Source organism: Eublepharis macularius, chromosome 14 (genome assembly GCF_028583425.1).
Source record: "Eublepharis macularius isolate TG4126 chromosome 14, MPM_Emac_v1.0, whole genome shotgun sequence".
Lineage (NCBI taxonomy): Eukaryota > Metazoa > Chordata > Lepidosauria > Squamata > Eublepharidae > Eublepharis > Eublepharis macularius.
Window position 1 is genome coordinate 48,545,060 of NC_072803.1, and position 21,253 is coordinate 48,566,312.

Here is a 21,253-nt window from a genome sequence, read left to right on the forward strand (position 1 = left end):
GATCTCCTTGATCAAGCAACAGTCTTATTACTAAGCAATACTGCCAAATCTACAAGAGACAGACCACTAGAATTCAAAGTCTTCCCAAACCCTCTCGCAAACCAAGTACTTGCAGGTTGGAAAAAGGGCAATTTCAAGTATTTCCCACAAAATGGTCCCTTAGTTAATATGACTGTGTGAGCCTGGCAAGGTGACTGAAGGGGCTAGGGAAACTTAACGCAGGAATAGCCTGAAAGCCTAATCCTTCCAGGCTAAAATTCTTATGATCTAAACTCCCTCAACAAAAATGTCATCATTTCCTTCCCTACCCCTGGCAAAGGAAGATCTGGCCTTACCGGAAGTGCTCTGGTCTCATCTAGTGGGAAAAAAACCCACACTCCGTCTTCCCTGGATTAGTGCTCTGTTAAATAATCTGAGGTGCAACTATAGCACTATGATGTTGTTTGTCTTACCTTAAAGAAAAACCCAACACCTGACTTCTGGTCAATTTCACTGATTAAGTCTGTGGAGCTACCTTGGCTTTCAACATCTTCATCTGCAGCTTTCAAATCAGACAGGTCAACTTCAATAAGACTACCTTTGCTTCTCAAGGGTTCCTCCGCTGGGACGTTCTCTTTCCCTGAGCCATCAAAAGAAGAATTAAAGTCCTCTATGTTGCTATTCACATCTTTGATAGTTTCAGAGAGGATATTTGTGTCTTTGGAAGTAGACAGAACAAATCCTCCCCGGTTACTGCTCTCATCACAGAGTCTGTATCTATCAAAGACAAGTTTCTCCTGAGGAGTGCTTCCTGGGTTCAAACTATTTTCAAGAGCTGTTTCAGTTGGAGTCTTCAGTGAATTGGATGAAGGAAACTGCCTTAAATGTGGCAAAGTGTCAACACTGGGAGTTGGGGTTTTGATCCGTGTGGTTGTTTGCTGTCTGTCCTTAGCAACTTTCAGTTCAGATGGTCTCCCAGAACGGGAAATCCGTCCCTGACCAAGTCGAGGAGGTTTACGAAGGCTGCTCATTCCTGTAGGAGACAGGGGTTCGACAAAATGAATCGGTGCTTTTATCTTTTGGTCCTGAGAACTGCCTCTCGTTGTTGGTACTGCTGGCGCCTTCATTAAGAGTTCTTGCTGCTGAGAAATCTTCAGTATAGCCTGCTGGAGTGTACTGATGGTTTCATTTAATTTTTCAATAGAAAGATCACATTCGTTGATGTCAGCCACTTCGATGTTCTCTTCAAGGAGTGCAGCAGAAATCATTTTGCTTTTCTCTATTTCATGCATGGTGGGTTCCTTTGGATTGTTCTGCTCAACAAAAGCGATTGTTTCCTGCATTTTCACTTTCGGCGCTTCATGGGAGTCATCAAGGACATCTTCACTCCCTTCCTCTTTAACAAAGAACACTTCTGATTTAGAGTTCTGAGAGTTTGTATCATCCAGGCCTTCCCCATTGTGCCTTGAGTACTCTTTTGTGAAATGTTCTGGCTTAAGAGGCGGTGAGCCATCGGTGCCTTTCCCCTTTTTAACCACATGCAAAAATGCTGCCTTGCCCAGCTTCAATCGCTGCCTGGCTGACTGTGCCTCCATCATCTTCTTCTGAGCCTCGATTGCTCTTCTTTTCTCCTCTAGTTGCATATGAAGCTGGACTAGTTCAGAAGCCAAGACATTAACATTATCTTTGCTTTGCCTGTTTGGGCTTTGCTCCCTCTTCTGCTTCCATGTAGTTAACGGAGCTGGGCAACATTCTGACCCATCGGGCGTGGTCTTCTGTGAACTACTTGTACTGGATTTTGTTTCATAACTGTTTAGTCTCTGAAGCTTCCGTTCAGCAAAGTTAGTCATCCTGGCACTCCCACTGGTCATGGACACGCTACTAACCTGAGAAATGGTGCTCAGGCACGGACTCGAACGGCCACTGGCATCATCTTTATCTTCATGTTCCTTCACCTTCATGTCTTCCTGTAGTTTTGCTGACTCCTCTTCTCCTATATACTTGGCAATTATTGGATGGTCATCAGCCACTAAATCTTGTTCAGCTTCCTCCATGTCTAGAATGTCAGAGTCAGAATCTTGCCTCACCATTGTCCATGAGGTGTCTGCCACATGAGAACTTGGACTTTTCACACAGCCAGTACTGGCACAGCTCATCACACCCTCATCTACTTTGGCAGCGTGAAGAAAGAATCCGCCGAAGGACTGCTCTTGAGATGAAGGCTCTATACTACTACTTGCTTGGGGCCGAAAGTGTTCTACTCCTATCTCGGAACGTACCAATGAATCTGCCATGCCAGAACCAGCGACAGACATTAATTCTGAACTAGAAGCTACATTAAAAGTCCTGTTGAGGTTGTAATCTGCATGGCTGCTATTTGTTTTTTTACGGACTAAAGACGTGTGCCCTTCATTCAGTCTCTTTGCTACAAAACCTCGTGTTTTCCCTTCTCCGCATTCTTCCTCCTTGTTAATTATTTGTTTTTCCTTTGCTGGTCGCAGAATAGCAGGCATTAATGGCTCAAGGAAAAAACTCTCTGGTTTGCTCTCTGAGGCCTCATTCTGCGATTTCTGAGCCCATGCAGCTGCAACAAAGCCAGGTGATCTAACTGGCACACTCTGAAGTTCAAGATTGCTGTGGCTTGGTGTGGCATCTGGTCGGATTATTGCGATCAATTCTTCATCCTCATCCTCTATTTCAACATTGTTCAGCAAGCTTTTCCCATTGCTTTTCACTGGTACAGAGTGAGATTGCTGTTTTGGAGTGATGTTGATGATGTTTGATGCTAGGCTGTCCTTGCTGATCGATCGAGCCAAGCTAATACTATCACCAGAACTGGGGTCTGCATCACTGCTTGTGGCATGATGAAGAGCAAATGGTGTTGGCTGAGATAGAGGCCTAGGAGAGACAGACCGTTAGAAGTTTTCTTTTTGTTCCTGCTACTTAAGCAAAAATTATTCAGCATATAAAGCCCAAAATCTCACACAAATTCTCATACACTATATTATTTTAATTGTCCACAACAATTTTGTGACTTAGGACAGTACCATTTTTCAGATGTGAAACCAAGGCTGTGATTTTATCAAGATTCTCTAGGGATTGTGGCTGAATAGAGACTCAAAATTTGTTGTTCTGTGATCAGGCACAACACTGCAGCCACTGGACTAACAAATCAGAACTTGCCATTTTGTGGAAGCCAAATTCCCCAATATGAAATGTTCATCCAGAATTTTTAGCTACTTAGATAATTTAGGTCAATGTACTCCTTGGGTATTTTTACATATCTAAAACAAGAACCTGATTCTCCTAATTCAGAGAAACTGGTACACATATTTGTTATGTTACAGAGGTATGATATTCTACTGTCAATTTAAAAAATTGAAAGCTTTATTTGGTGGGGGTTGGGGAGGATATGGCTGCTGTGGGGTAATCTCAGGGGAAATGGCTGCTTTTCTGGTATGATATTCTATTGTAATCTGCATAGTGTAAATTGTAAATTAAATTAAATCTATTATTTAACAATCCTGTTACTTTTCCCTTTACAGTTTCTTATCTAATTAACAATTATTATTCTATTCAAGGTATCAGCGAGCCAAGTGATTTGTTTTCTTATTATATCCGGTTTGAATCAGAGTCATATGGGGGTGCAGATGAAATCTTTGTCCAGGGGCCATTGGTGAGTCTTAAGAGTCCAGTTTAAGACTTTAAGCATTATTTTTCTTTAGCGCACACTTCTCAAGTTACCTTGGTTTCTTGTCTGGCCAAGCAAGAACTGATTCCCGTGGTTGTCCATCTACTCTAGTTAATGAATTAGAACGATGGCGTTGACCTAAAGAAAGTCATGCACATTTTTAAATAATGTTAAAAACAAATACATTTAAATATTTTACAGCTGTTCCAGCTATTCTGAAATGTGTACTGAACAACACATTTCACCATATGAGGGCAGCATACAGCTGCTATAACATGGTTCCAGCTAGTCAGACAATTATCTCAGTATACATGATTAATCTCACCTATAACGAGCTGCTGATTAGCAATGACATCAAATTTATCAACCTAAGATACTCTGTCTGATTTCAATGAACTTCACCTCCTGATAGCTATATGTGGGAAGAGCCCAGATAGCAAATAACTGAGTACAGCTATATCTGAGTTTTTCTCCTAATAAAATGCTCAGACTGAATGTCCATGTATGTACACACACAGACACACACATTTCACACCAGTTTCAAGTGGGCAGCTGTGTTGGTCTGCAACGAAACAGCAAGACATGAGTGCCGTGGCACTTTCAAAACCCAACAAGATTTTCAAGGTATAAACTTTTGGTCAAAGGTCTGATGTAAGGAGCACTGACTCTCAAAAGCTTATACTCTGAACAACCTGTAGGCCTCTAAAGTGCTACTGGACTTGAATCTTGCACCCCACCCCCCCACACAGTACTCATATGCTGACAGAGACTCATGAAGTTCAAAGACCATGACAAGCCAGACACCCAAGGGTAACCAACAGCACACACAAAAGTATTTGCCACCTTCATATCTGAACTATTTTCCCCTCTGCAAATGGGATTCCTGAATCAGCAGATTGACTCACTCACTCCCTGCCCCCAGAAATGCAAACAGCCTCCAATGTGACAACCTGCAGAGCAGCTTGAAAGGCAGACAGTAACTCTCCTATCCTCCCTGAGTGGCTTGCCAGCCTTTGAAGCAGCAGTGAGTTATAAATTGATCCGGTTGGGGCAGGGGAGGGAAAACCACAGCCACATCTTCAAACCTGACTCGCAAACTTCCACAAGTTCTGGGGAAAAAACCCTTTTGGCAGCTACGTACTTCTATGTATAACTGGGAGTCCATTTAGGGCTTACTTTAGACTATTAGTCCGCTTGTATTGAAAGCCACTGCAGGTAGAGCTCTAGGGTCTAGCAAAATGTAAGATGCATACTTTTGGATCGCCTGTGAAATTAACATCCCTCCCCTCCTATTCTTGCCTGTCCTGGCTGCCGTTCTAAAGACCTAAAGACACATCCTACTGCAACAGCTTCTAATCGTTAAATGTTTTTTCTTAGCCCTAACGTTTCAACAATGGGATACTTTTAAAAGGAACTAAGGGTTCAAGAAGGGCACGTAAATCTTTGTGATAATTAGGCTCATCATATTCCCAGATATGTTACCAAATGAAGTGCTGTCTACCTGAGCTGTCCTCCCCCTGCAGAGACTTCTGTTGTTTCTGTCTCAAAGGCAGTAATGGATGGGATGGGCTGAAGGCAGGGCTTCCTTTTCCACTGTATTAAATAAAAACATATTAGCAAGAGAACACCCAATCAATAAAGAGGTTTTTTTACCATTGCAAATGATACCATAGCAGGAAAAACATACTGCAGTAGGAAAAACAGCACACACAACTGTTATTCTGTTCCTATCCTCTTTACTCCTGCCCAACACAGAACAAAAGATTGATCCTAAAACCACCCAAAAAAACTCTATCAACTCTCTGAAATAATCAGACTTAAAACAAATGAACTTCAGAGTCTTAAAATGAAGCAAAAGATAAAACAAAAAAGTCATTGAACAGGATCCAAAAACATTCTATAGGGGAAATTAAATTATTTAAGTCTGACCAAGAAGATGCACACAAGCAGTTAGTTCAGTATCCATGTAACACATTTTGAAGGCTGGATGCTGGTTAAGATACAAGAGCAGCTAACCCCACACAACCGTTTAAAACAAAATCTGGCATTATGCAATACAGAAAAGATTGAAGATATTAATATTTAAAAATTACAAACTATGAAAACTTTTAGATGAAAGCTAGTTAAAATAGAAAGGCAGGTAGGCTGCAGTGGAGTATTACTATACATCCTTTCCATGCAGAATATATGACTCACTTTAAAATGTTTGCAAAACAAGTACCATCAATATCAGTGGCTTTGTAGCTAGTTCCTTATATTTCTTGATCTCATCTACCTTAATTAATTCTTTGCCACGTACGTGTCCTGACATCCTGTCTACAGCTCAGCTAGAGCTCAGGACCTAGTCACAAGTTCATAAAAAAACCAAATCAGGTTTCTTGAGCTCTCCCAATAGGAGGATGCTGCAGTGCATTCTTTCCCCTACCTTATACCATGCTGAACAGAAAAAAACAGAATGAGGGTGCACTCTGCCCATGGTATTTCCCCAGTAAAGAACAAACAACAGATTTGCTCCAGCACACAACAGGCTGAAATAAGACAATCCAAACATTTATATTTTTAAATCACAAATGCTGATCATTTAATAGCAATTAAACCTCCAAGACCAATGGATCTCAAAGTTCTCTCCACCAGCCTGTCAAATGGAGACAGGAATAGAGACAGAACAAGAAAGCTTAGGAAGTCTCACTATTGTCACGATCTAGGAACAATCATACTGAAAAAACAGAAGGTGAGTCCCAGGTAACCTTAGAAGTTGTTTCTGGCCCAAAGGCCTGGAGAAGCAGAAAGGATGCAAAAGGGGGCACCCCACTGCTCCCAGAGCTGAAGAATACAAAGCCCACACAGATGCTCTCAATTTAAAATAACAAAAGGAGGCATACAAATTAGTTATACCTTCTTCCCAGAATTAAAGAACAAACAAAATTGCACAGGAGAAGCAACCAGAGATTAACATGCTTCCAATGTCCTTGCCCCTCCCAGCATGAACAGCCTTAAGTGCCTAATTTTCAGAAGTTTTACAGACAACCTGCCTGGCACACAAAACACATGTCCCTAAGATCGCAGGACTAGATGGAAAAACAAGACTGAGAGGAGAGATAGCAAGACTGACTTACAAAGACTCAAATTCTTCAGGATGCAGATAATACCTGTTGCAAGTCTCCAAAGGGAACTGAACTGGAGGCTGTGTGTCAGTTGAGCTGGAAGCAGCTGGGCTAGCCATGAAACTCCGCTTGGTTGCATTGGAAATGGGAACAGGCGGCCGACTGCTCTTCTGCTGCAACATTGTTTTAGCTGCACAATCACACACACAAAGAGTTAGCATTCATTTAAAAAGGAACTTCAAATTGTTTTAAACAAGCAGCAGCATAATACTTTGTAACAATGATTCCAAGCCAGAAAAGGCCTGCCTACATTTTAAAAAGCCAATAGTTTCAAATGCCCAAGTTTAGTTCTCGTTCTAAAATGGAAGCGGCCTTTAGCTTCAAGGAGGAATTGCTGTATAATGGAGAGGAAATGGGAGAAGTACAGAAAAGGATGTAAAAGCACGTAGTGTTTACGAGGAGCAAGACTGGCAGACTGAGACACAGATCTGGACTATGGGGCAGAATCCCCTGCAAAATTCTCCTATGCACATTTCATTGAAATGAATTGGTGTTGCTCAATGCTCATTCATTTCAGAGAAGCTCACGCAGGTATCATTACTGCCCACCAAGTTATGTTGAGGGGGGGCGGGCGGGCATTATTTGGCTTTTCTGCTTCAACAATCAAAATACCTTGGACTGGTGCTGAGCATTTCCATAAGGCCACCTCCAGTAAATACTGGGAGAAATGAGAACTAATTTTCAACAGCTGCCCCACCACAAGGATCAGAAGGAGGCATTTTGTTTCCAGTTTAGAATACAAGTGAAGATTGGTTTGAGGATGGTCAGAAAGATACATGCATCTTTTCTATTAATGTTCTATGCCTCCGCAGGAAGGAGTGCACCACGTTTTAAGAAACCACACTACAGAAACTTTAGGAATGCCATAAAAGACAAAAGGGGGGAGAAAGCACTTGGAAGCAAAACATTCTAGGCACTGTTAGCAAAATTGCTAAAGTTAAATATCTCACCATCTTTTACTTCTTGGAGGTCCCTGGGTTGCACAAAGTCAGGTCTGACATTCTCAAACCACCAGAATAATTCAGCAATGAAGACCATTACATTGGACTAGGAAAGAAAAAAAGTTTACTGTCAATAGGCTGTGTAAGTGTTACTCTAAACTGCATAATCTTTCACACATCTTACCTTTAGAACTAAAGGTGCATACAGCATGTCCTCCAATGTGAGATAAAAACATTTGTTTAAATATTCATTTGAAAACTCCCGAAGCAGCTGAATGTTATAGATGCTGTCTGCAATCGATGTTACTTCTTTCAGGCAGATTTCTTCCAGTTGGGAAAAGAAAGAAGACCAGTGTCACAAGTCTGCCTAGGAATTAATTAACAGCTCACAATATATCATATTTAAGGAAGCAGTGACATATCCATTTCCCATCAGTGCTTTACAACAGCCTACAGAATACACCAAGGCAGCAGTATTTATGGAGGGACCAAGAGCCACACACAGCCCTCTGTTCTCCTATGACCCTACAGAAACGCGAGAGAGCCTCTATGTCAATCAAGGTCCAAAACAACGGGATTTCCATCCATTTCCAAGTCTGCTCAGGTTAAGTCAGCATGTGCTAGCTCTTTTAGTAATGGTTTCAACCCCTGGAACCTCCATCCAGAGCACACTGGAAGCTTGTACTAACAGTTTTAGGGGATACAAGACTTTCCTTTTTAGATTTGTTTTTAACTTACTTGGGTGTATGGATCCTGTACAGTTGTTTTCCCTTGGGCAGAATATGCTGATATATAATCGTACCACTGTTTTTAAAAACATTTATTGTTGAGATTTTGAAGTTATTCCAAAACAATTATATTAAGACTTGGAATGAAATTAAAAGGGATATGTTAAGATGGGATAACATTCAGCTATCGTTGCTGGGAAGAATAGCTACAATTAAAATGAATGTTTTACCTAGAATGCAATTCCTATTTCAGACAATTCCAGTATTGACAACTGAGGCACCATTTAAGCAATGGCAGAAAGATATATCGAGATTTATATGGCAGGGCAAAAAACCAAGGGTTAAATTTAAGGTTCTACAGGATGCAAAGGAAAGAGGAGGTTTGGGTTTACCAGATTTGAGATTATATTTTGCGGCTGTCTAGTTTGGATGAAGGAATAGATTCTGTTAAAAAACAGAAGACTATTGAACCCTGAAGGGCACAACTTAAGATTTGGGTGGCATGGATACTTATTAGAAATGGGCACAAAACGAACCATGGAACAAAATTCCGTACGGAATGGCTGCTTCATTCGCACCAAAACATGCGTTCCGTGGGAACGTGTGTTTATGGAACAAATGCATTTTTCCAGTCGTTCTGTGGCCAGGTTCGGAGTTTCACAGACCCCGCACCAGTTTCAGCCCATCGGCTGAACCCAGCACGGGGTCTGTGAAATGGACAGCCCCTGCGCAGGAGAAAGGGGCTGTCAGTTTCACAGAACCTGCGCGGGGTTCAGCATGGGCTGAAACCGGCACAGGGTCTGTGAAACTGACAGCCCCTTTCTCCTGCTGCCCGGGCTATCCGTTTTACAGACCCACAGCGCGTGGTCTGTGAAACGGAAAGCCCGGGCAGCAGGAGAAATGGGCTGTCAGTTGCACAAACTCCACGCTGGAACAGTGCGGGGTCTGTAAAACTGACAGCCCTGGCAGCAGAAAAAAGGGGCTGTCTGTTACAAACACCCCACACCAGCTTCAGCAGCCAGTGCAGGGTGACTGAAATGCCATGGAACAACGAACCACGAACTGGGAAAAGGTTGGAAGTTCATGGGTCGATGTTCCGTGGAATGCTACAACCCACGAATCACGTAGTTCGGGGGGGTTTTTTGTTCCATGCCCATCTCTAATACTTATGGTATGATAAAGTTGAAGTCAATGCAGAGTTTAATAATCATTATGTAAGGTGTGCCATTTTGAGAGCATGGAATAAATACAAACTTAGGTTTTGTTCGAAAATCCCTCTCTGGTTATCATCACAAGAAGCTCATTTTAGAAGGGAAATGGTGAGTCCAACTAAATGGTTAACGCATCATGACTTGTTGGAATTCTCTCAAGGCCAAGTTAAAATTAAATCAAGAAAGGACTTAGTAGCAGAAGGGCATGTTTGCCAATGGTTTTCTTATATGCAAATCTCTGAGAGATTTAAACTAAATAAGAGATACTATGACTTTGAGCAATCTAAAACTAAATTCGAAATTGCCTTTTATACAAATGATGAACAAGTTATTGCTAAAATGTACAAACTGTTGTTGATGTTTGAGATAGAAGAATAGCAAGTAAAAGAATGTATGATTAAATGAGCAAAAAAATGTGGACATGACATACTAATGGAGCAATGGGAAAATATGAGGACAAGGGGGTTGAAATTTACATTAAGCGCTAGTATTAAGGAGAATTTCTATAAGATGATGTATTGCTGGCAAATGACCCCTGAAAAACTGGCTAGAATGTACAAGGATGCCTCAAATGTATGTTGGAAATGTACTAAACAAGAAGGGACGTTTTATCATATGTGGTGGACATGTAAGAAAGCAAAGAGTTTCTGGTTGCAGATACAATCATCGATTCAGAAGATTTTGAAGATCAAAATCCGGTTGAAACGAGACTTTTATGTTGGGAATGATGGACAGCCAGTTGGAAAGAACTTTGTTTCTGTATTTGATTACAGCAGCAAGAGTACTGTATGCACAAAAATGGAAAACTCCAACATTGTCTACAATGGAGGAATGGAGGATAAAAGTATTGGAGTTTCCGTCAATGGCAAAACTTATTCACTGATTAGAGAAAAGACATTAGCTATATTTGTGGCTGAATGGAAACCATTTATAGACTTTTTACATTAAACATAATAACGATAATATCTGGATTTATGGATTAAGAAACATGAACAATAGGGAAAAAAGGGCTCTTATGTTTAACACAAAATAAGTGAGACTGAAAACAATATAGATGTGTTGCAGAGAAAATCGGAACTCAATTTGTAGTTTAGTTTTAGTATTTTCCTTTCCCTATCTTTTTTCCTTTATTATTATTAGTTATTTGTCTAGTTTGTTATTGTATGTCTATATGTATTGCTAGTGTGTCATTAGAATATTGTGTTTTTATCTTTTAGGTTTATTGTTTATACCTTTTATGTTTACTATTTACCATTTAAATAAAGAAAATGAAAGCAGAAGAAATGAAGCATTTAAGAAAAGTAACACTACCCTCTCTTCACAACCACAGGGGCTAACTGTGTATCAGCATCAAATAAAGAGTGGTTCTCAGCAAACAATGGAAAGGTTGCTAAGACAAAATAAGTATCAAAAGTGATAATCAAGAATATCTATTACATTTTCACTCCACCCTTCCTTCAGGGAACTCAGGGCACTATGCATGAATCTCGCCTCCTCTATAGTATGTGAAACAGACTAGGCAGAGTTAGTGGCCCAAAGTCATCCAGTGAACTTCATGACTGAATGGGGATTTATAACCTTGTCTCCCCAGTCCTAGATCTACATCATGGCCAATACAACACATTCAGCTTTATGGTAATTCCATCTCATACATACGAGGCTCAGCAGGAGGGCAGCGCTTGGAGAAGTCATGAATAATGCATGCAAGCATACAAAAAATATGATTTTTTTAAAGTGACACATCATCAATAGTCATATCTATGAATTTTATTAATAAAGGCAATTTATCTGCCTAAGATGCCCTTGGGAGTTTCATAAAGAATACCACTGGCCTATCAAATGGATCAGTTAGTATTGCTCAAAGAATGAACCCAGAACACGTAGCTACTTCTTGAAGAGCATAACCTGTAGCAATGGTCTTGAGCAGAGGCATTCGTAGAACTACAGGCCATCACAAATTAAACTGAGTATCTCCTACAGCAATCAATGGACTTAGAAACACTTTGGTTTGGATATACTACTCTCCCGGCATTCATGTATTCATGACTGGGCTACAATGGTACAATTCATAATCAGTTGTGGCTCAGTAAAGCTATTTTTGTTGGCTTGTAGCATTCTATTTATGTTTTGTTTTAGTTATGTCACTTCTTAAAAATTTTTAATGGCATACCATCTAGCTTCATTTGTTCAGGACAGTAATAGTGTATTACAGCCAGTAAAGCAGCCCCATCACTGCAATCCTTCATGAGATCTTCAAGCACTGGGAAAAATGGTAATTGCCTACTTGAAAGGTGATCGCGGCGATATCGTACCTGATAAAAGAAGGCAAAGTATCTTGTCACTATAGCAAAAGGAGTTTTCATAACCTGATTCATTTCTTTGCAGCATTTTGAGTCCATGTGTACCTCAAATCCATCCTGAATACGCTTCACATCTGAAGTCCCTTCTATCTACCTAGTAATCTCAGAACAGTTTTACCAATAGGGCCAACACTCAAAAAACACCGCAACCTTAGTTCAGAGAAGTTGTACAGCAAATATCAAGTCCACAGGCACAAACCAAGGTTTCTAATCTGGATTACAATTTTGTGCTTACAGTAGACCCGCACCATTCGTGGGGGATCATTCCTGGGATTACTGTGAATGCCAAATCCATGAATACTTGGAGACAAGAGATCTGCTGCCTCCCAGTAGCAAAAGCCCTGAATTTCCCACAAAATGTAAAACTGTACTGATTATGATGATGGTGCAGTGGGAAGTAAAAACTGGCTGGACACCCCCTCATGTAATGTGCAACGAATCATTAAGTGGAGAGGGTCTACTGTATTACCAGGCTGAGCTGGCTTGTTTCCCTTCCTCTACAAACTATCACAGATGCTTGTTTATATAAGTAGCTGCCCTAATCCAATATCTACTTCTTTGGTCCCATTAAGAGTCTAACAAAAACTGATTCAGCAAACAGGAACTTTGGAAAAGTCACGTTACTCTGCTGGTGAATAATTTGCAGTAGTTTCACTAAAGCACAAGTGAAACCTTGAAACCAACCAACACATACATCAGTAGAAGGTATTTCAAAGAGTTTCTACAGCTTCTGCACAACATACAATAAAATATATGTATTTTACCACTCTTAACAGAAAAAGATAAAATTCTAATATTTGCATACTATATTATATTGAGATAAAGTGTTTGTTAATGGTTCTTGCATGAAATAGCCATTGACTAACAGCAGATCTACACCAGTATACTAAAGATATTTACAAAATCTCATTCAACTATTTTTACCCAAAATATGCCATACAAAATTGCTAGCCAGCTACGTAAGGCACATCTACATATGAAACGTATATTTGAGGAAAGCACAGGCTGAGAAATTATTTGTGGAAACAAATCTTGCTTAGTTACACGTGCAAAAGGGAATAAAAATGCAAAGCTGTAAAATTAGCTTAGAATTATACTCTGGCTTTAAATTTTTCTTGCAGGAGAAATATAGATCTTTCCAAGTCTTGACATGACATTGTATTAAAGTATAGAGAAATATTTCCTACTAAATGATCAGAGACCAGATAAGAAAACTGGAAGAATTAAATTACACACAGACTGTTTTTCCTCCAGCCTGACGCTCTCCATAAATATGTAATGTAATGTGAATCATACTGTACCACACGAGCATATTCCACTGGTTCCAGCATGCAGTGTGACAGCGCATGCATCAGATCAGGCTTACACGAAAAATAGCAAGATACAAAATGGTAATCAGAATCTTAACAAATTCAAGGATGTTGTTAAATACACAGTCAGTCCTGCAATATTGTCATTCAAATTCAGGTGATCTGGTAAGTTTAAAGAGTGCATCTCTCTCCCCACACTAGCTTCTGGCTTAGGCCAGAGCAGCCAAACAAGGCTAATGAAAACTTGAACACAAAAGTCCTGTTCAAAACAATGTATTTCTAAATAGAAAAGCCTCTATTTCATAAACACTGTTTTCATTTTGTAAAGTAATCCTGAAGCAATTTTAGCAACTGTGACAAGCTGAAGACGTTTAGTTTGACTTCTGCACTAACTTAATGCTTAGGATAGGAGGTATCAAAAATGCTTTCCATTCCAGCATTTTACCACGATGAATACAGTGAACCAGAGATGAAGAAATGTTATACCTTGTGAAAGGTTGGGGCATTTTAACTACAACCCTGAACATGATATGCTAGTGGAACTCCCTGAAACTAACATTATAAGCACTCAAGACTGAACCTAAATTTCCTTGCAGACTATCAGAACTGTACTATCCACGCATATATTATTATAGTCCAAAAAAAAACAACAACACATGCTACTGTACTCTAAATTACCATTTTAATAATCATTGTACAAACAGATCAGAGCAACAGCTGACATAGCCTACAATATTGTCACCAATACATCCCAGAAATAAATGCTCCTGGGCATCTGAAACAAGCACTCTACAGGAAGAACTCTTGAGCCAGCCTCAGTGTAATTATCTTGTTAGGACAACACGTACAAACTGCTACTCTGCCACGGGTGATGAATTAGAAGCAATGAATTGAGATACCCTATCCATCCATGTACACTGCTTCCATTTTGGCAAAGCGCAAATAAAACGATACAAATCATGTTTAAACTGACCAGTTTCACCTTAGGACTGTACAAAACAGAATTTTCCAACTCAATTGCAGCTAACGTCTTACTGTGGTTTTCTTGTTCCTCAAGCTTCAGATTTTGAGGATCAACAATTCTGAAATGCTGTATAGTGACAAGTATGCTGTATGTACAGTATGGGGAATCATGTAATGAAAGCTACTTTTTAGAGATTTTTTTTAAAGAGTCTTAAGCAAAAAGAACATTGCAAGTTATGAAAGCAACATTTTAGGTGGAAGCAAAGCACCAAGAAAAGATTGTAAAAGCCATGGTTTTGTGGGTGACAACCATCATATATAATTAAATCACTTACAGGTACTAATTTCCAATACCATTTGGAAGGAGACTGCTCAGGAAGCAGGGAAGGTAATGTAGGAACAGGAAAGGAATGTCAGCAGAGCAAGTTATAAGCAATTCTTAAGATACACCCAATCCATAGACACTTTCATATTGTGGAATGATTTCTGATCTACAAGTATCCAAAACTGTAAGTATTCAAAAGTACCAAGTGGACAGTATTCTCAGAAACACATATTATCATCAAATTAAAGGCTCTCATAGGCCCATGTTTAAAAGTTTCATTCTATATTGCAGGATAGTGAAAAGGTTATTTGCTCAGCACCAATCCAATACAACATAGAACCACAACTATGCCACTGTATTCACTGAGGTTTGGCCAAAGAGTTTACAAAATTGGATCAATTTTGAAATCACTTATATCTGAAAAAAGTTTACATTCTCCAGTAATGAAAGTGTAGCATATTTTTACAATATTAGTGCATTGGAACAGATAAACAGGGAAACAAGGGATGGGGCAGAAAGAGATGCATATATCCACTGCTAATACTTCCCAGCTTTTAGTTAGTACATGCTTTATTAGTATTTGATAAAGAGTTTCTTGTTTGCTTCAAATCAAACGTGTGCTGCACATGCGACCCTGAAAGATCTTCCGAACAAGTGATGAATGCCTCAGAGTACTCCAATATTTAAAGCTTTCTTTCATCCAAGAGAGGGTAGTCAAAGGTAAAAATGTCACTAACTATAATCTGACTTAATGCAGGACTAAAATGTTTAAGTGCAATGGCTCTAAATTTAAAGAAGCAGAGCAACCTGCACGTTCTCCATTCATTTTGAAATTGAGGCACATATGTGCAAAAGTGGCCAGCACACACAGAGACTCCAATTAACAGAAGAAACTAATTGAGCATGAACCCAGGGAACAGAGAGAGAGAATAAAGAATAAACCAAGTTTCACAGATAGAGAGAATTCAGAATTACGGAGGGAGAGTGCAAGATACTACTGCAAAGCCTGCAACCTTAAACACAATTATGCTGTCACACACAATGAGACTTGTTTCGAAGTGATAAATTTAGGACCCCCTGTATTAATGTTAACTCCACAATGAACCTAGTACTGTATCTTTACCTTTTGGTGACCTGGGCTTTCCAGTAGGTGCTGTTTTAATTTGATCTCTTTTTCAGTTATTTCTCTCATTTTAAGGTTCACCTAAAACAAGGAAGAACACAACCACATGACCTTTCCCAAAAGTCTTTCAATTGTATGGGTTCAGCCACCATTCGGTCTTTCAGTTGGTTCTCTCTATTCCTACACTGAAGCTCACATATGACTGAACCCCATGTGGTCAACAGAAGCAGACCTATAAAGTATGCCACACACTGACAGAAAGGGAGAATTAAAACTAGAACATGAAAGAGAGGAATTGAGCTAACAGTGATGTCTCATTCAGGCATTTGCTCCCTTAATATCATTCTTTGGTTTGCAACTTAGCTCAAGAGAAGCAAACTGAACAAAGGGAATGCCTTGTGCTTGTGGTTGGATACTGCTTGGTTCTGTTGTGTGGTGTTTCCCCACTGGCTGAACCTAGCATCTGGCTGCTGTGAATGGCACTGATTCTGTTTGTCTAAGTTGCAACAGTGTCTCTTGCTTCAGTTTGGTTTGGGTGGAATGGATGTGATTCTCTGATGTGATGTTGGTCCCTTTCCTTCATTTTGGTTCTGGGGGACTTTATTCCTGTACTTCAGTTTGGTTCTACTGAGCTTTTCTCTGAGATGAGCTCAACTGGATTTTAGGCATGTGCCTGGGCCATGGCAGCCTTGCCCCAGTACGTTTCTGCAACACTTTTTTTCCCCTTAGGAAACAATAGAGTGGCTGGGTACACCTTGCTCAGGGGCTCATAAAATTGGCCCCCAGGGCCCAATCTTCCTCAACCCTGGGGGGGGGGGTCTTTCGAGGACAGGCAGGAGTAAGTCCCCTGAAATTTTGGTGGAGTTTGCATGAAAAATGCCACCCCCAGGCCCTGGATAGGACCCAGATATTTTCCTCATAGCAAATAATGGAGAATGGGGAGGGGCACCTCCCTTGGGGGCCCATAAAATTGACTCCCAGGGTCCAATCTTCATGAAACTTGAGGGGAGGGGGTCTTTAGAGAACAGGCAAGAGTAGGTTCCCATCAGATCTGGTGAAGTATGGTTGAAAAATGGCCCATCCAGTCCACCATATAGCTCCCAGAGTGATTTTACCATAGAAAACAATGGCCAAATTTTACTGATTTTTAATTTTTTTTTAATTCAGTAAAAATTCAGGATACTGGATTTTTGATTTGGAATACCCGGATTTTACCAAATCAGTCAAAATTTGTTATTTTAATCAGAATTTCAAACCAAACTACATACCCTTAGTCACATTTCTGAACCAAACTGGCCCCCCTTAGTCACATTTAAGCATCATGAACAGAGTTATCAGTGAGAAAGGGGGACTATAAATAAGTAACATGTGACCTGGGAGCCTACAAGGAAAAACAGAGAACAAACTCAAAATCCCACCCTCTCCCCAAACTCTCCTGCCCCTCCAACACTCTCAAAGCTCTCAGGGGCTTGAGCAGACTTTCAACACCACCCTATCCCCCCCACTTCACCAGCATCCCCCCCCCCACTTTAAACTAATTTCATCTCTCTGTAGCATTTTCTGTTCACACTGAACCAGTTTTAAAGTGTGTTTTTTTTAATTACGTCATGTTTTTCTTCTTAGCTGGGAGCCTCACAAATACACTGAAATTCCTATCTTGTCCATAGTTAGCATACTGTGCCACTTTCATTACGTACAGAGACCAGCAAGTTTATGGGCACATTTATAACACAAATAATAGGAGCCCATCTGACAGCCCAGATCCTGAATAATATACTTTTCGTTTCAACCTGCTCAATACCACTGAATATATAGCCATGTGATAATGTAGATGCTAAGAAAAATCAATACAAGTAGTATTTTTTTCAGTATGTAATTTGAGTGATTTTGCTAATGAACATATACAAACGTACCCAACAAACTGCTTTGACTCTTAGAATAAGAGAGTCAAGTTTAGACATTTTAGTAAATAAAAAAGTTTATCTAAATGAAAGTAATATTCTTCTGTGTAAAACAAATAATTTACTGTTTGGGAGATGAACTTAAAATACATTAACATCTTAGCTATTATACAACTTCTTCCACAAGAGATTCTTTCCATTAAATTTCCTCTTAGATGTGTGCAAGCACACACACGTGTATATATCTAATACAGCACTATACAATGATTTACCTTATTAATCCAGAATATCATTGCATCCTCCAGATCATAGGGCAATTCTTTTGAGGCACTAAATGTAGAAAAACGTTTGACACTTGCAACCACTTTTTCAATGCTGATCATTTCCACAGTGTAGGCCATCATGAGAGCATCGATCATTGCCATGTGAGGACTCTAAGAACAAATGTGAACATTTACTTAAAACATTTACAGCCTCAAAGCAGGGTTCAAAGCAGTTTATATCACTAAAATCTTCAGAGAAATAGAAAAAAAATAAGCAGACAAATCACATCAGAAAAGCTTCACTTTACAGAGCAAGGTTGGGGCTTCCTTACATTGTCAGGAAGTGTGTTCCATGGAATAGGAGTGGCTATTTCTCAAGCCTGAGCAAAAACAGTTTTTACTGGCCTGACCAGTAGTAGTAGTAGTAGTAGTAGTAGTAGTAGTAGTAGTAGTAGTAGTAGTAGTAGTAGTAGTAATCCTTGTCTGCTGACTGAAGCTGTTTGCTGGATACACATGGGTGGAAGTGGTCCTCTGGATACCGATTCAACAAGTTGTTTCCAACAACTCTCAAGAAAACTTGGGACGTTTGTAACTGCCCCATTATCCATGCTCTGATCACATTCAGACTAGACTACTGCAACACTCTTTCTGCAAGACTGGTTTTGCATGCTGTTTGGAAACTTCAGTCATTCCAAACATGACCACAAACCTGCTGATGTAGATGACGGAGATCATAGTGCCTGGTTTCAAAGCCTCTTTGCTGGTGGCATATTTATTTCCAAATTCTATTTTGATGCTGGTTCTTACCTTTAAAGCCCTTCATGAACTGGAGCCTACATACCTGAAAGACTGCCTCTTCCTATATGAATTCATGCCACTGTTAGGCTCCTCAAAACAGGGCTCCTACCTGTCCCCTCTTTCTAAAGAATATGATCTGCTATGGCCCAGGCATTTTCCACTGCTGCCCATATGATCAGCCTCCTGGAAAGGATGGAGCAGCCACCTATCTCTGGGGCCTTCCAGACAGGTTATTAAACAGGGCTATCTAAACAGACTGTGGGGGCAGCTTGAAGATTATATATATGCATTCTGGCTTATCTGTTTTAACAAAATGTTTTAAAGATTGTATTTTTTGTGCTGTCTGTGATGGGAGAAAATTGGAGTGTATCAATTCTTCACTACCTTATAATTAGTTGCCAAGCACATTTCCTGTTTCAGCATATCTTCAACTTTGTATTACTAGAAGTGCTTATGTACTGTTTCAGCATTTCTTCAACACTGCATTGGATTCTATGTTATGTCTTTGTGAACTTGTGTTTATTTACCCTATGGCATTGTTTATGAAACTGTCCTTGATACTGACTGCTAATTTCATGCTGTGTAATCTGCCTTGAGTCTCAGTGAGCAAGACGGACTATAAATGAAATAAATTTCAAAGTGCTAGTTCTTACTCTTGAAGCACTGAAGGGCCTGATATTGGGGTGTATGAAAGACCAACAACTTCCATATGTATTCACCAGATTAAAGACATTCAGTAAAGGCTCTGATGCATATTCTCACCTATCGAAGTGAGCAGACACCAAGGCAAGGGTCTTTTCTGTTGTGGTGCTTTATGGAACCTCCTCTCCCCATATCTCTTCCACCTCAAGTATACACTTTTGAGTTTTAGACACTAGATGAAGAAGGTGCCATTTGTGGAGATGTCAGGATTTTTCTCACACATATCCTCACCCATTGTTCTCTAATTATAATATGCTTTATTCTATCATACTGCATTTAAAATTAACTGTTCTTGTCTTATTGCTATTGTGTGGTGGACTTGAAGGCCTTTTTTTGCTCTTGTACACTGCCTTGAGAACTTTTCTGTTGAAAGGCAGCACGGAACAATACCCATATAAATTAACACAGGAATTGAACTGAAACATCAGGATGGTATAGCAGTAGAGAAAAGCTTTCTTTTCTTAAGCTAACCATTTTGATTGGTGCGCTGCTGAGATCAGATTCAGACACAGGTGTATCATCGCTCTCCATGACATAAATCCCTTTCCGAGACAGAGCCTGGATGACTGACTGGTGTCCCTGCAGAGCAGCCACCTGATCCCCTTTCAAAATGAGGCTGCAGACACGGCAGTACAGCTCACTGGACAGCAACAGCTTGATGACAGGTGGTTTAATATGTTCTTGCTCGTACTGGTCTATATAAAACGGGTCCTTCAGCTCCTCTGGGATATTATCTGAAACAAAGGAGGTACATGCTCAAATAGCAAAAAGTACAACACAATAAATAAAACTACTTGATAGTGCTTTAATGCTATTTAAACAGGGATAAGTAGCTTACTCTTGTAGCTATGTGAAGTCATTCTTTTCATCTATAATGTTCTGCTACTCAAACAGCAGAGTATTTTTTACTATCATGCCATAATTCAGTACATATCTTCAGGCAAGAACTAAGTGGGAATGTATAAGCCTCCACAATACATAAGCTTAAGATCTTTTTCACACACAAAGAGATTAAGGTGGGAGAAAAACCAAAGTAAATTTATAGTAAAACTGAAGTTCTAAGCTATTTTCAGCCAAACACAACAAGCTAAGCCTATTACTTCACCAACATGACTGCAGTACCTAGACCAACATTGGGTTCAGAGACACTGTTACCATTAGAATGGAGTGAGTGTTTAGCATGTGTATGTCCATTTACCTTTATAGAACTGGACACTCCTATTTGAATGAGACCGAAGTATGCTTAATCGTATGCTGGATTTTTCTGAGTCTGTTACTAAAGTATAGAAAAATCTTCAACCACAGACACAGTTCCAGAGGAGTTAGCCGTGTTAGTCTGTAGTAGCAAAATCGAAATGAGTCCAGTAGCACCTTTAAGACTAACTAACTTTACTGTAGCATAAGTTTTCGAGAATCACAGTTCTCTTCTTCAGATTCATCTGACGAAGAGAACTGTGGTTCTCAAAAGCTTATGCTACAGTAAAGTTGGTTAATCTTAAAGGTGCTACTGGACTCTTTTCGATTTCACAGACACAGTGTAACTGAAGCAAGCCTAAATATGGATAATGCCATGAGACCGTGTTCTTAGCAAATGGCTACAGGCAGATTCACCTAATCTCTTTAGCCACAGAATGCTGAACCTGGGTAACAGGTGAAAAAAGTCTGATCCCAATGATACTAGCAGGAGCAATTTTTTGCACACACTTTCCATTTGGCATGCTATGATTTCTGGCTTACTAGATCCAATGCTGGTAATTAAGTGACCAACAGTAATTGTGATCCTCTCAGGACTAT

At 39.9% G+C, this 21,253-nt stretch overlaps 1 protein-coding gene across 1 annotated transcript in view; it reads right to left on the reverse strand.

The window, feature by feature from the left end:
* The window catches only part of CAMSAP1 (calmodulin regulated spectrin associated protein 1), a 45,651-nt gene that overhangs the window by 8,066 nt on the left and 16,332 nt on the right, over nt 1–21,253 (reverse strand). Inside the window, exons 3-12 of the mRNA XM_054998147.1 lie at nt 19,931–20,193; nt 17,969–18,130; nt 15,796–15,876; nt 11,885–12,026; nt 7,960–8,099; nt 7,785–7,881; nt 6,820–6,964; nt 5,172–5,263; nt 3,724–3,808; nt 453–2,877 (exon numbers count right to left, since the gene is read on the reverse strand). Of these exons, the coding sequence (XP_054854122.1) occupies nt 453–2,877; nt 3,724–3,808; nt 5,172–5,263; nt 6,820–6,964; nt 7,785–7,881; nt 7,960–8,099; nt 11,885–12,026; nt 15,796–15,876; nt 17,969–18,130; nt 19,931–20,193 (3,632 nt within the window). The remainder of the gene's footprint in view (nt 1–452; nt 2,878–3,723; nt 3,809–5,171; nt 5,264–6,819; nt 6,965–7,784; nt 7,882–7,959; nt 8,100–11,884; nt 12,027–15,795; nt 15,877–17,968; nt 18,131–19,930; nt 20,194–21,253) is intronic.